At 46.0% G+C, this 15067-nt stretch overlaps 2 protein-coding genes across 3 annotated transcripts; both read right to left on the reverse strand.

Annotated features, from left to right (window-relative positions):
* Positions 1-1904: 1904 nt before the first annotated feature.
* Positions 1905-10289, reverse strand: slc5a1 (solute carrier family 5 member 1). The gene is made up of 15 exons (XM_062484339.1): positions 10090-10289; positions 9442-9513; positions 8495-8599; positions 8174-8233; positions 7972-8076; positions 7597-7702; positions 6922-7002; positions 6580-6791; positions 5766-5901; positions 5438-5545; positions 4894-5044; positions 4616-4784; positions 3863-4078; positions 3336-3435; positions 1905-3005 (listed from the first exon to the last, which is right to left on the reverse strand). Exons 1-15 carry the CDS (start codon positions 10234-10236, stop codon positions 2791-2793), a joined length of 1983 nt encoding a protein of 660 aa, XP_062340323.1. The 5' UTR covers positions 10237-10289; the 3' UTR covers positions 1905-2790.
* A 1719-nt stretch (positions 10290-12008) lies between these two features.
* On the reverse strand, positions 12009-14917 carry ywhah (tyrosine 3-monooxygenase/tryptophan 5-monooxygenase activation protein, eta polypeptide). 2 transcript variants are annotated; one of them, XM_062484351.1, is made up of 3 exons: positions 14671-14917; positions 14407-14504; positions 12009-13507 (listed from the first exon to the last, which is right to left on the reverse strand). In XM_062484351.1, exons 2-3 carry the CDS (start codon positions 14491-14493, stop codon positions 12854-12856), a joined length of 741 nt encoding a protein of 246 aa, XP_062340335.1. In that variant the 5' UTR covers positions 14494-14504; positions 14671-14917; the 3' UTR covers positions 12009-12853. The 2 variants fall into 2 exon arrangements, with proteins under 2 accessions (XP_062340335.1, XP_062340333.1); XM_062484349.1 differs by having other exon boundaries at positions 14407-14509; positions 14671-14911.
* Positions 14918-15067: the final 150 nt, after the last annotated feature.

Below are 15067 nucleotides of genomic sequence, written 5' to 3' on the forward strand. Positions count from 1 at the left end.
CACGGCCGGGAATTGAACCGGCAACCTTCTGATTAATAGCCGGTTTCCCATGCAGTGTCCTAAGCAGACACAGCTTGATAGTTCAGCCATTGCAGACATGGTATTACATAACTAGGATTGACTATAGTGCTCGATCTGCAGACCTGCATGTGGACCGATTATTAATCCTCAGCTCTGAGAGAATATTAATGTTTGTGCTTCCATGTACTCTTCCAGAGATTTCATGGCTGCATCCTTTCAGCCAAACCCTCTGAATATTGGTACGATTCTATAAAACCTATATTTTCCTATACCTACAATTAAAAAAAAAAAGTATATATCTGTGTGGTGATGTTGACCAGCCAGGCCTAGGGAAAGACCTTTCTGGAATGTTCTAAAAAGAAACTGTGTGCTGACAAGTCTGCAAACATCCAATTAAAGTCAGGAGGAGATCCTTACAGGGAATAAACGTTGAAATACTTTGGCATCAGAAGGATTCAGAGCGACAGATCACGAACAGTAGCAGCAATGCAGCGTAAAGGGCCATCTCCACCACTGAAGAACTGCACCTCAACTGTAAAATATAGCCTATGTTAATCCTCTCTCTGCTTACCAAACATATTGACTGACGGCAAAGAAGACGTTATTAATGGGAGGATCAATAGGAGGCTTACCTCGGAGCAGCGGATAATTGACATTATGGTTGCGGACATTTTCTTATAGGCCTGGCCTCATCTGTTTAATTGTGCTTAATTGTGTTCATGTATCGTTTTTACCGTTTCATTGTAGCTATAGTAACAGAACAGATCTACATGTGGAAACTGACGTCCCAGTACCAACAACAATACAGGTCCTTCATCATGGGACAAAGAACCAAACAGGCAGTGATGGTTATAAACTATGGAAGCAAATCATTGACACAATGTTTTGAATGATTAAAAATAAAAAAATTCTGATCCAAAAAAATTCTAGGTTTGGAAATTCAGGTTGCTCAAATTCAGATTGCAACATCCGGGATACCATTGATGGGTAAGGCAATCGAGCCTGAATGCAATCAAACCATATAACCTCTCTGAGAAGGGTGCAACTGCAGACCTCTCTCCTCAGGCCCCTCTCATCCAGGTGTAGCTGCAGGATAGGCCTTCCTTGGTACCCTGGATGTTGCAATCTGAATTATTTTGGCTAAAAAATGTTCGCTTAATTTCGCTTTTTTTTCTTCTTGAAATTTTCTGTTCGAATTTGTGTTTGAATATTTTGGATCTGAATTTTACTGTTCGAATTTTAGCAAACTCATTTTTTTATCAGAATCTTTTTTACATTTGAAATAAATTAATATTTAAATGTTAAAGAGGTGAATTCAAAACCAACAAATTCAGTGGTGTTTAAATTTCAATATTAAGTATTCAAAGCCTTTTAAAATTCAAAACATGATGTCACTGATTTGCTTCCATAATAAACAGGCCTGTTTCTGACACAAATTTCAGAGGGGTGAATTCTCGCTCCACAGCAGTCTCAGCGGTTGTCTTGTGGCTGCCAGATGGCGTTGCAGAGAAGGTCTGTGAAAGGACAGGGCTTCCAGAGCTTCGAGATGAACAGCGACAAGCTTCAAATAGAGTAGCCTACCTCTAGGTGGGTGTGTATTCTCTATGGTACAGGACAGAGGCGTAGCCAGAATAATCTTTTTGGGTAGGCCTAGAAAAATATGGATACGCATCTTTTCAGTTTTTTTTACTTATTTACTTTGCGATGTTCAAAATGTGTAATTTTTCGGAGATATTTTCGTTTTTGGGTAGGCCTTAGAACAAATTGGGTTCTAAGGCCCGTGGCTATGCCCATGGTACAGGATGGGTGCTTCTGACGGGGTTTTAAGACTACCAGGCTTTGTCACCGAAGAATGGGCTTTTAAACAAGTTGCCAGACGAGTCTAGAGCGAGAGAGGAATTTATGAAAGCAGAACATGATACTTGAACTACTAATCTTCAATGCCAACATTGTTTGTTTCTACTGGGATTTTTGTTTTACACAAAATCTTTACATTTTATAAAACAAAACTTGTAACGAAATGCAGTGATGCTACGCAGGTTGTTATGAATACTGTCATCAATGCATATCATGACCCACTCCGATTAAATTGCCTAAATGTAATTTTACATTCACACAAGGTACTCTTGTATCCAGCAGGGGTCAGTAATAAGACAGATGCAGAAGATGAAGGATTTGAGGAAATTTACAGCAGTTGAATCCATCCTTGAAACATCACTAATTAACAACTACATAACAAACGAGAATGGAATGAGGATATGGCACCTATATGGACTTTGGTCGCATACGACTTGTTAACATAAGGCAGTACGTGATTATATGTTTGATTGTCATTACTAGTAAAGTGAGAACAAAAAATCCTCTGTATTCTGGAAGGACCAAACTGCCATGACGAGATTAGAAGAAAATGCCATAGAGATAGCTTTATTCTGATTATATTAGGCTTTCATCATTTTTGCAAAGCTAACACGGTACATTCCAATCACTCGCTTCTATTTATACCTACGTTGGCAGAAATAATCCTAATTATAAAACATTCAACATGTCAGTGCAATTTGCACACATACACACACATATACACTACGTACACAACCCCTTCAGTCTTGAAAGCAAAACCCTTGAAACACCCCCGTAAAGTCTCTTCCCAGGCAGTGTTTGAGTCCAGCCGTTTAAGGAGCCGAGCAGCCACAACGCTAGGTCACCGACACAAACTTAAAACAGCTTAGGACCACAGGGGCCAGTCTTGAGGTTCCTTCCCGAGGGAGACCCTTAGCCGTAGAAGCCGTGCAGGAAGACGGCCACACACAGCAGGATGAGGGCGTTGGCATTCACCACGTTCCTCCACAGAGGAACCTCGGAGGTGTCTGTGAGCTGTTTCTGGAGTTCCTCCTGTTCCTCCTTGGTGAGCCTGGGAGCCGTGCTCTGCTCCAGGCCACAGAAGCCCAGGAAGAGCTTCTTACAGCGGCCGGGTTCCTCCGTGGGCTCTGCCGGGAGAGGAGGACAGGGATGAGGGAAGTGTGTGTGTGTGTGTGTGTGTGTGCATACGTGTGTGTGTGTGTGTGTGTGTGCACGTGTGTATGTGTGTGTGTGTGTGTGTGTGTGTGCATACATGTGTGTGTGTGTGTGTGTGTGTGTGCATACGTGTGTGTGTGTGTGCACGTGTGTATGTGTGTGTGTGTGTGCATACATGTGTGTGTGTGTGTGTGTGCATATGTGTGTGTGTGTGTGTGTGTGTGTGTGCATACGTGTGTGTGTGTGTGTGTGTGTGTGCATACGTGTGTGTGTGTGTGTGTGAACATGCAGTCCTCCCTCACCCTCTATATCCAGGGAGTCTTGGTTGTCGATCCAGTCTTCCTTTTCCAGGTCCTCTCTCTTCTCTGTGTTGTTCCTGAGGCTCCAACACAGGCGATAGAGCTGGGAGGTGGAGAGGAACACACACACACACACACACACACACAGGAGACACAGTTACAGTGATGACCTATGGGGGGGGGGTTTCACACCATCTGCAACCTCTTACACATGTTTCGGTTAACAGCTTACAGGACGTTACAAATTAATCCTGCATACTTCAGACGATTGTGTTTTCTGCAAACTAGCCTGACTTAGAGAAGGCGGTTGGGAATTTAAGTTAATGATGGACAAGAAGTGGAAATCAATTACCACCGAGTCACGTATCATCGCTGCTGGGATGGCCACTGGGCTAACTGTTAACTCATGTCATAACAACAACGTATTAGTCAGGCTTTTTCTTTTCGCTGCAACGTATAAGAGGAGACTAAAAACCTTGCAATCTCTTCGACGGACGACCTCACACTCTGAGGTAACGCGTTCCACTCACGTATTTGTCCTCGATGGGCTCGGTCATGAGGGAGATGGACACGATGAGGATGCAGGAGATGGAGAACAGGATGATGGAGAAGTAAAGGTAGTGCACCCCGCAGATGATGGTGGGACAGACGCTGGGATTGGCGCAGCTCCCCGTGCCGTAGGCGAACTCTGCGATCATCCGGGACAGGCCGATACACAGGCCAATCAGAAGCCCGTAGAACGCACCCTGAGGGGCAAGGACATCATCATCATCATCCTCATCTGCGATGTACTGCTTACATTTAGAATCATTTACATTTAGTCATTTAGCAGACGCTCTTATCCAGAGCGACTTACAGTAAGTACAGGGACATTCCCCCTGAGGCAAGTAGGGTGAAGTGCCTTGCCCAAGGACACAACATCATTTGACACAGCCAGGAATCGAACCAACAACCTTCCGATTACTAGCCCGATTCCCTAACCGCTCAGCCACCTGACTCCTGACACCTGAGTTATGCTCCAGTTTCCCCTAAACAAACACGAAGATTAAAAGTAGCGACCGAAAGCGGAGAGGCAGTAAATGTGCCTCTCCTGGTTACGTGTGATAACCAGGGACCTTTGAACGGATCGGAGATGCAAGCACAGATAAATTCCTCGCCGGGGCGTCGACGAATAACCTCGGTAATCTTCCTACGACATCTTTAGATAGATCTTCAGGCAACCTCTTTTGGCAACCTAACGGGCCGGCCCCTGGAGAAGAGGAGAAGCAGGGGCGGGGACTCACAGCCTCGTTGACGCGCTTGCAGAAGATGGCGAGCATGAAAACGGCCGCGATGGGCGGGGTCAGGTAGCTGGTGATGGACTGGATGTAGTCGAACAGCTGTCCGCTCTGGGCAGACTGCACCACAGGGATCCACGCGATGCTCACCCCAATAAGAGCGATTATGAACACCCTGCACACACACACACACACACAGTATCACAGGAGTGGAAACACCTGAGTTCACCCTATGGGAACCCTGATTCACCCTAAACACCCTTATGTGCCTGTTCTGTGTTTACCTTCCAGCGATCATAAGCTCTTTCTCAGTGGCCGACTTGCGTATCTTGGTGTAGATGTCCATGGTGAAGAGGGTGCTGGCGCTGTTGAAGATGGAGGTGAGGGAGCTCATCAGAGAGGCCAGCATCACCGACAACATGAGGCCTCGCAGACCTGAGGAACCAGTAGGGGAGGAGGGGAGGAGAGGAGGGGACAGGGAGGAGGAGGAACGAAGGTGAAGTGGAGGGGAGAAAACAAGGAGGGGAGGAGGAGGAGGAGAAGGGGAGACAAGGAGGAGAGAGACGGAGGAGGGGGGGGTGAGGAGACAAGACCGAGGGGAGGAGGAGTAGGAGGAGGAGAAGAAGAAGAAAAGAAAGGAGAAGAAAAGACCCAAAGGAGAAGAGATGGAAGGGCGCAGGAAAATAAGAAATGTTACGGAAGGTTTCTATGGTTACACAAGTTGTCCTTGAAAGCGCATTTGGTGTTGAAAATGTGTCCCTCGTCATTTCCATCATTCATCACAAGCTGGCCTTGGAGTCGCCGGTAGAGGTTAGGTCAGTGGCTCACCGTTTGGCATCAGGTCGACCACGAGTTTGGGATAGGCGATGTTGGTGCAGCCTACGCTCGCGCCGCAGAACTTCTGACACGCCTCTGGGTCCACACACGCCACTTCATCTGGGCGGGACACAGAGCAAAAACGAGTGAAGCTTTACTCACACAACACACACATACACCCAGAACGGGTCTGTTTTCCCGGGCCCAGGGTGGGGGGGGGGGGGGCAGAACTGGAGCAGAGGAGAGGAAGAGCAAGGGAAAAGGAGATAGATCTGGGTGCATCTGTCATCTCGAGTACTAGCCTTCAGGTGAATTTGTTTTGTGCGTGTGGGCGGCTCACTTGTGTAGAGGATCCTGCTCATCATGCCAGGGAAGACCATGAGGAACATGGGGAGGAGTTTCAGGTAGCCACACAGGATACAGCCGGCCTTCATGTGAGAAAGGTTCTTCGCCGAGAGACAACGCTGGACAATAACCTGCCGAGCATGACACACAGGAGGGAGAGTTTGACGTCTCGTGGTGACAAATAGGTTGACGCCTGTTCGTATTCAGGAAAACATCTCAAGATGAGATAAGGAGAATTTTGAAACTATCTCTCAAGTCGGTTGTTTTTAACGAATATCCAGTCGTTCCACACCACATCAACAGTAGACGTTTAAGTAGAAGAAGTTTCAAACCAGATGTGGTTTCCTTAATCCTCACGCTATCATCCTATGTTTCGATTGAAGTTCACGGCACTTTTAATGAGAGAACTCGGCATCGGCTGATGAAATATTCATCCAAGGAAATGCTTTTCCATCTCAGGCAAGTACCAAAACACTTAGTCTGGGAGCCAAGTAGGACAAACGACTGCATGCAGACAGAAACCCATATCAGAACAGACCTTTTGCTAAACAAACAGACGACCACAATTTTACTCAGGGCGGAAGTGGCTTGTTCTTGGGCTATTATGTGGATCTTGTGTGGGTGTGTAAATAAACGTCCTTCCAATTTCTCTAGTCTCCTCAGTGGGTCTGTCTGGCCATCTTACCTCAGCACCAGGATTCAAAAGCAAGGTCTGACTCACTTCTTGAGGACTGAAGCGAGGCTAAGGCTGGCAGTGTGGGAGGGAGGGAGGGTCGAGGGTCGAGGAGGGGGAGGCAGCAATGAAGTACCTGGTCTGTGCACCAGTACCACGTGGCCTGGATGGTGAGTCCGAACACCAGGCCGGGCCAGGGCAGGTCTCCCGTGATGGCGTCCCTGAAGATGTGGAAGGAGTCTGGTCGAGGCGTGTAGCACTTCTCGCTGATGTTCACTCCGATGAAGGTGGGGATGGCTTCCATGTACTTGGTCTGGAAGGTCGTGTAGTCTCCCACCTCGTTGAAAGCTGAGGAGACAAACAGGAGTTAAGAGACAAGGGATCCACTGAGACACCACGAAGTTTGGAACTCAAACCGAGTGAGTTCAGTCTTGTATCGATTTGAATATTCTGATGTCTGGACGCAACAGGAACGTACCAAAGCCCATGAGGACGAACGACCCCACCACCATGATGACGGTCTGCAAGGTGTCTGTGTAGATCACCGCAGCCAGTCCACCTGAGACAGAAACCACACAAAGCTCATTACGTGAGGTAGCATTCAACGTTCAAGCGCATCACCACTGCTGTTTTAATTAACGATGGAAACATTTGCGCGTTCGGGAGCAGAAGGTGCGTTTTGTTTTTTACCATCTCGTAATATACCGTTATCTTTTGGCAAAAATCGTCCACCCATCCACGCGTTTACAACATGCTGTGTTTACCCATCAAAGCCATGGAGTTCGAGGTTGACCGGATGTGTTGCTATTAACATCATTAATATGTGGTCATTGCCATGTTTACGTAGGCATGTTAAAGTTCAGATATTGAGGCATCATTAGACCAAGAGAAACAGCAGGAGGTCTGCCCATGATTTATCAAACTACATGGGTAATTACCCACGATGCAGTGCTGATAAGGAACCCCGAGGAGAGAGCGTGCAGAACGCCACGGTTACTTTAAAAGGCCCGGACGCTGCGATATTGGATGGACTTTCATCCTTTCATTCATGGCGCCATTCACAATACAGATAAGAGCTTCTTAGTGCTTTACAGGAATACCATTTAGAAGTGCTTGGAGGGAGGTGGGTTGACAGCGTGAGAGGAGGGTGTACCTGTGACTGTATACAGAGCAGTGATCAATAGCAGTAGAATCACAGCCAGGTAAATATTCAGTCCCAGAGCCAGGTTGATAAAGATGGCACCAGAAAACATGTCTGCCTGAAAGAGAGAAAGAGAGAGAGAAAGAGAGGGATAACGAGAGAGAAAGAGAGAGAGAGAGAGAGAGAGAGAGAGGGATAACAAGAGAGAAAGAGAGAGAGAGAGAGAGGGATAACGAGAGAGAAAGAGAGAGAGAGTGTGATAACGAGAGAGAAAGAGAGTGAGAGAGAGGCAAAGTAAGAAAGAGTTCATTTTCAGTATCTGCCGGGATTTTCAAGACCACATATTCTCTCGAGCTCAGCAGTGAGTCTGGCCGGCTAAGGACTCACTGAGATCTTGGTGAACACGTAAAGGAAGAGAGAGAGCACAGACAGGTAGACGCGAATGCGCTGTCCTCCAAACCTCTTCTTCAGGTACTCTGGCATGGTCACCACCTAGAAGCAGCCAGATGGCATTAGCACGCTCGAGTAAACGTCACTCATGAATCAGATACCGCGACATGAGGAACGGCCATCTTGTCCACATCCTCACCCCTGCTTTGATGTAGATGGGTACGAACAGCCAGCCGAGAATGACCACCACCACAAGGGCCTGGAACCAACATGGATACGGATGGTTGGCAAGAAGTAAACTTTAGATTCATTTTAACATTACAGTCACTTCATGTTTGTTAACATCACAGATGAAGTGTTGCATCTCTGTTATGAAATGCTAGTTTCCAGAGTCGTTATAAACTGTATACAACCATTGACCTTGCCTGAGGAGAGAAATAAGGGACATTACAACGACCAGTGTCAGAGGTTAAGATGATACTGTGAGAAGTTACAATAGTTGTCGGTTGGTTTTCCTCACATTCCACTCAAACCCTCCTATGGCGATGCCTGAAGCGGCTGCTGTTCCAGCGATGCCCACAAAATGCCCGCTGCCAATGTTGCTGGCAAAGAGAGATGCGCCAATCTGGAGAGAGACAAGGGAAAATCACAATCCTCCATAGGTACAATTGGTACTATTTCATTACTGTGGTTTGTTTTGCAGGATACATGGTAGTATACATAGCTCATAGCATTTTACTCCTTTCATAGTAAGGTTTGAGATTAAAAAAAATTGCAATACAATCAGTTATTTTCACATATAGCGTCGCTAAATAATATGGACTATCAAGGAAAATAGGCAGAGGCTAAGCATGGGGTTTTTATATAGTTTTATGTTATAATAAACACCTAATTATTTTTAGTTAGATTCAAATCAGCTGATAAGGATTCATTTTAATAAAGCTCAATCGAAAACTCATAGTGACAGCCAGGAGCGTAGCCAGAATAATCTTTTTGGGTAGGCCTAGAACAATATGGATAGGCATATTTTCAATATTTTTTTACTTATTTACTTTGCGATGTGCAACTGGTGCATCATTTTTCTGAGATATTTTCTTTTTTGGGTAGGCCTTAGAACAAATTGCGTAGGCCTGTGCCTACCCAGGCCTACCCGTGGCTACGCCTCTGGTACCAGGTAATGGTTTGGTAATAAATACGTCATTCGGTTCTCCAGAAGACGGTTGGGAAATCAAAGTTGACCTCTGTAAGATAACACGCTTTCCAGTAGTCTTGGTCACAACCAGAGTGCGAATCATACAATGACAATCGGGGGGGTCAACTTCTTCTCCAGGGAGTGTATCGACCCACACAACCTGTTGTTTATACCTCTTTTGGGGGGGTCCAAGTCTTAATTAGGGAGGTCAAAACCACCCTAAACCCCCCAGTAATTCGCACCCTGGTCACAACATTTCCTTGTCCTTTACTCACCGGCCACCACACCATACTCCTCCCTGCCAGGAAGAACCCCCCCACCGTCGACCGGTTGGTACGGACCATGGCCTGCAAAGGGACACGGAGACAATCTCAACATTCTGTCACAGCACAGTCTGCAAACATGGTACAACCCGTCTTCAGATAATAGACCTATACTTGTATTTTCTGCCCAAGAACACATTTTGAAGCAAACAAAAAAAACTAAATGAAGAGTATACTTTAATTGGGGGGGGGGGGGGATTCATTCCCTTGCCTCATACTATTCCCAGTTAAATTAAACTAGTTAATGATCCTTTTACAAGCCAGTAGGCGGAGGTTGACGGAAGGTTTTTCCACGGTAGTGGGGTTTAATGAGGAACAACAGCTGCATAGCATCAGTACAGAATGATCCCATCACAGTTCGACACACTTCAATGATTAACGGATATCACACTGTGACCCTCGTCTCATGTCTCTCTGTGATTTAAACAGATGCGTGCAGATGTGCAGGATTTCTCCTGCACGCAATGTTACGAATCCACCTGGACGTTTCCTGCCTCGAACTGACCACGTCTCTTTGGCTTTGGTGTGCGGTTAACGATTCACAGGAGCAAATTACCTTGAGGGCGCGCATCCATTCAGTAGAACGATTGAGTAACTCACCCATATTCCGACAGCCAGGACCAGAAGGAAGTACAACACAATGACTGATATGTCTGCTGGGTTGTTGACAGCGTATACAACATTGGTGCCATTGTCTGCTGCATTTCTTGGATGCATTAAAGAGAAGCCAAAATAATCCCGAGTCATTTTGTCTGAGCTGAGGAGACCAAAGGACAGCTAGTTTGTCTCCCCTTTCGAGCTGTGGCTCCCTGTGCTACTGCTTAAATACCACCGGCCCTCGAGGTAGGTGTGTGGGAGATAAAGAGAGGGGGGGGGGAGTAGGAGGGATTGAGAGTCAGATAAAGAGTTAGGGTGAGAGAGAGAGAGAGAGAGAGAGAGAGAGAGAGAGAGAGAGAGAGAGAGAGAGAGAGAGAGAGAGAGAGAGAGAGGGGGGGGGGGGGGGGGGAAGCTGGGTCTCTTTTTTGACAAGAAAGTTATTAATTACAGCTTTATTATTATGAAATGCATCTACATATAACCCACACCCAAGTCATCAGAACATCTCTTAACGGTTTACCTTAACCTTGAACTTTATTGTTTTAACCTCATATAACAACTCGTATCAATCAGGCTGACAACTGATACTTTGATTTCATTTTGACTTATGCAGTTGTTGTTGTTGCATCACACGCTGAAAGAAACTTCCCTTCACGAAAAGGATTTTGGTAAGTGCTGTTTACCGAATTCACTTTCTAAGTGACCCCCACAAGCAGCACGTCATTTAGCAGTGCTAAATGACGTGCTAACCAACACAGAACTATGCTGCATTACAGGGGCGATTCAAGGATCAGACCTTTAGGGGGGCTCAGCCCCCAATGAGAATGTGACTTGTGTCCTTAATCTGCGCCATGAAATTAACTACCTACTTCTTCTCCTTTGGTTTTACTGGCAGACTACCAACGTTAAAGGTGCATGACAACACTGGATATTAAACCTGTTTAAAGCCCTTTGAACCTGTACTTTTTTGTCATCTGCCACGAACAGACACATTTGCAAACTCTTACGTTAGAGCACTAAAACTTATTTAAGATAATAATAATTCATAATAATAATTTAAAAAAAGGGGGTGTTGAGATTAAATGTAGGGGTGCTTGCACCCCTAAAAAGCGTCTAAAATCAGAACATGGACTAGGCACGTGGAATACATGGAAACCTAGGGGAGGTGCAGTATACTCATTATTTAATTTGTTATTAGAATTGTTGGCATGCAGTTATTGACATGCACCTTAAAATGTCTGCCTGGGCTGTTATGTTTAGGATGGCTGCTGTAGGTGCTGAAAAATAATCAGGATTATTGTTGTTTTATTGTGTTACTTTGATGTGTTTTGTAATGTACCTGTTCATCCTGTGCTGTGCAGCGGATTTTCCTCTCTGAGGACGTTAAAGTTTTCAAAGTCAGTCTTAGCAGTAGCCTGTTAGCACCAGGGCCACTAGGGGGCGCTGTAGTTGTAAATAGGAGAAAGACATCCTGATGGTGAATGGGTTGGGTAAGACACATTGTTAACTTGAGATAGCTTGAGCCAACAGATCACATTATGGGGGTTAAAGTATGAGATAAGCCTTCCAGGAATCAGGAAGGACTGATGAATACATTTCCTTATACTCAAGAACACTGTGAGGGGTTGTTCCCGTTTTATACAACCTGACATACGTCAAACCCAAACCCGTCAGCATTAAGGCAAACTCCAAATATGGATGTTAATCATCATATTTTCTTTCATAATCTATACCATGGCACTGTGGTAAGAGTGTGTATGTCCAGGTGATGTTTTGAATAGTTTCCTCAGCAGATGAATGTAATCCATCTCCTCTCACCAAGAGAACCTGTTAGAGTCCACGGAATTTATACTCATGGAAACTGACGTTCAAAAACCTGTGGCAAAAAGACAATAAACATCCCAGTTAAAAAACAACACGAGTTCCCATGGTAGGTAATGTTTTAATGGAATTGTTTTAATGACCACATATTAACAATAATAATAATAATAAAAACAAAACATGTTTTTATTATTCGGCAACTGGAACTGAAAAACCAGACGCCGTCCAATCACCCGTGAAGACAAACTGCCCTTATAAGGGCGTGTCCATGAAAACACACAGGAAACAGAGAGGATGGGTCACCAAAGTCTTACAGTGACAGGGTTCAGTCAAGGAAAAGCACAACATTCTAATGAATGTAGATGGGCAACTGAACAAATCAATCATTTCCCTAATTAGCGTTACAGACACCCAATTCGTGATAGACAAACTAAATGGTCCTCGCGGAACTTCCTGTATAAATGTCACTTGAATACCAACCAGTCGGTTCATTATCAGCAACAATGAATGGGAAAAGGAAACAAATGCCACCAGTGCACAGAAAGTGGGCCAGGCTCAAAAAACCTAGGGAGGGGAGAAAGAGATAGACCGACACAGAGAGAGACACAGAGAGAGTGAGAGAGCGATATAGACCGACAGAGAGAGAGAGAGACAGACAAAGAGAGAGAGAGACAGGAAGTGAGAGTCGAGGTGAGCTTGTGAACGCGGGAGAGGAGGAAACTTAAGAATGGAGGACGGGCAGCAGGCCTTAACTGACAAAACCCTCTTTTTCCCCCCCACAAGTAGGTCACCGTGACGACACGACGAGACAGAGGGGGCGGATGAGGAAGTGGACGGGGAGAGAGGAGGAGAAGACGAAACGGGGAATCAGAATGGGCTGATGAAATGATGTGGCTACTCTAGCTAAAGACTATCCAAGGTAGAAGAGGAGGGGACAAGGGGGGCCTCAGTCATTGGCCCCCACTTCCTCGGTGGCCTGCTGGTCAGTGGTCCACAAGGTCAAGTTGTCCCGCAGCAACTGCATGATGAGGGTCGAGTCCTTATAGGAGTCCTCTTTCATGTTCTCCAGGTGTCCGATGGCCTCGTCGAAGGCCTCCTTGGCCAGCTGGCACGCCTGCTCCGGAGCTCCCTGGATCTCGTAGTAGAACACGGAGAAGTTGAGAGCCAGGCCCAGGCGGATGGGATGAGTGGCAGCCATGCCCTTGCTGATCTCGTAGGCCTCCCGGTACGCCACCTCGGAGGCCTGGACGGCGGCTGTGTTCTTGTCACCCGTGGCGACCTCGGCCAGGTAACGGTGGTAGTCTCCCTTCATCTTCAGGTAGAACACCTTGCCCTCCAGCTGCTCCGCGTCGCAGCTCTTGATGAGGAACTGGTCGAGGAGGGTGAGGACGTCCTGGCAGACGGTCTCCAGTTCCTTCTCGATGGTCTCCCTGTAGGCTCGCACCAGCTCCAGCTTCTTCTCGTTGTCGTCGGACACGACCCTGGCCTCGATGCTGGAGGTCACCCTCCATGAGGAACGCCTGGCTCCCACCACGTTCTTGTACGCCACCGAGAGCAGGTTGCGGTCGTCATCGCTCAGCGGCTCCCCAAGCTCTGTCACCTGGAAGCAGAAAAATAAATCGGTTTTTTTATGTTTTTATTTAAATGTATGTTGTTGTTGTTGTCAGCAATGCTGTGATCAATGTTAAAGGATAAAGGTTCAGGTTAGAGGCAAAATAAGGATTTTTTTAAACCCCAAAACCAAACAAATAAATCTGCTCGAATTCCTGTACTAGATATTGCAATTAGGCCTACAGTTGTTTCTATGGCAATATTCCAAGATGGCTGCCATATATTTTTTTCTTTCCACTTGTAGGCAGTATTTCACGGAAAGCGTTTTCTGTACGGAGAGGAAAATCTGGAATAAGTGCTAAATTATGTATTTAATAAATCCTTATGGGCCAAATGTTATTATATATACATACAACAATAATGCTCAGTTCATACGAAGAGTGAGGGCATTTAGGACTAACCTATGATTTAATTCATCTCGATCTTAGTCACCCTGTTCGAACGCACCCTATCCTCTGAAGCTCTGCACTGCCATTGGATAACTTGCAAAGACCCATACTTCATTGTTAGCCACCAAGCTAAGTCGGATGCTAGCATCCATTTAAGGTTTTTCTACAGCGATAACATGATGCGAACAACATACTGATAGTATATGGCAATAAAACATCCGGCTGTTGTTCTAAAGTTCACATCGTAATTCAAATTTACAAAATATTCGAAAGTCACATCTCATTAATCTAGCATAGCCAGCTGGCTAACAAAGGCTCGACATGCCGCAGCCTGAATTATGATGCAATCTGGCAAAAACGACCCCCTCTATTGCACAACTGAGAGCAAGCCAGCAAACGGTACTTATCTTAACCTGTGGGTAACATGGCAGAAAATATAATGTGCACAGAGATATGAAAATAATCCGGTTGACAAGCTTGGCCACTTTGTAATCGTTACCTGTTTCATCGCAGAGGCCATATCATCGTACCGCTCAGCCTGCTCGGCCATCCGAGCTTTCTGTATCAGTTGCTCTCTGTCTGGCATCCTCGCTGCTGCTGTACTGTTGATGAAAACGGTACAGACACTCACACAGTCTGCAATCTACAATTGCTCTAACGTTATTTGAAAGTGCAATGTCTTAAAACAGAAAAAATGAAACGTTATTAGCAAAAACAGATCGGCTTCAGACAGAACATCAAATGAGAATGCGGGTTTCCTGACCTGCTTACAAGTGTTGTTAGCTAGACGCGGATGATGCGTAAATCAAAAACAACCGTTTATGCCGTAGATATCTAGTTAACTGTCCTTCCGGTCCTCGGCCCACGCCTTTACTCTTTCTATCTCCACCCGACGGCTGACTAGCAACTACGGCCTCCCACTGCTATTTACATGGGGTGCTGCTGCAAGCGTCCTGTCAATCCAGTTTGTCTGTAGAGGGGGGTGTGAAGGGCGAGGGCTGCCGCTGCTGATATTTCATGGTGACGTCACTTTCTATAAATAGCCAAGTACTGCTGCGGGCTCGCGCCTGCGCAGTGCGACGTGCTGCATCCTCGGTTGCAGCATCTGACGGTGCGTGAGTGCGTGGAAGGCTCGGGTGAAAGGATGCGAGTGACTTCTC

The sequence above is a fragment of the Osmerus eperlanus genome, chromosome 18 (genome assembly GCF_963692335.1).
Source record: "Osmerus eperlanus chromosome 18, fOsmEpe2.1, whole genome shotgun sequence".
Classification (NCBI taxonomy): domain Eukaryota; kingdom Metazoa; phylum Chordata; class Actinopteri; order Osmeriformes; family Osmeridae; genus Osmerus; species Osmerus eperlanus.

What these genes read in the sequence shown, in the direction of transcription:
- slc5a1 (XM_062484339.1), bottom strand. Translation starts at nt 10,236, where the DNA reads ATGACTCGGGATTATTTTGGCTTCTCTTTAATGCATCCAAGAAATGCA. An exon ending in GCAAGCGCGTCAACGAGGCT is followed by an intron (nt 4,079 to 4,615) that starts GTGAGTCCCCGC and finishes CTTGCCCCTCAG; the next exon opens with GGTGCGTTCTACGGGCTTCT. An exon ending in AGCCCATCGAGGACAAATAC is followed by an intron (nt 3,436 to 3,862) that starts GTGAGTGGAACG and finishes TCCACCTCCCAG; the next exon opens with CTCTATCGCCTGTGTTGGAG.
- ywhah (XM_062484351.1), bottom strand. Translation starts at nt 14,493, where the DNA reads ATGCCAGACAGAGAGCAACTGATACAGAAAGCTCGGATGGCCGAGCAG. An exon ending in TGGCCTCTGCGATGAAACAG is followed by an intron (nt 13,508 to 14,406) that starts GTAACGATTACA and finishes TTCTGCTTCCAG; the next exon opens with GTGACAGAGCTTGGGGAGCC.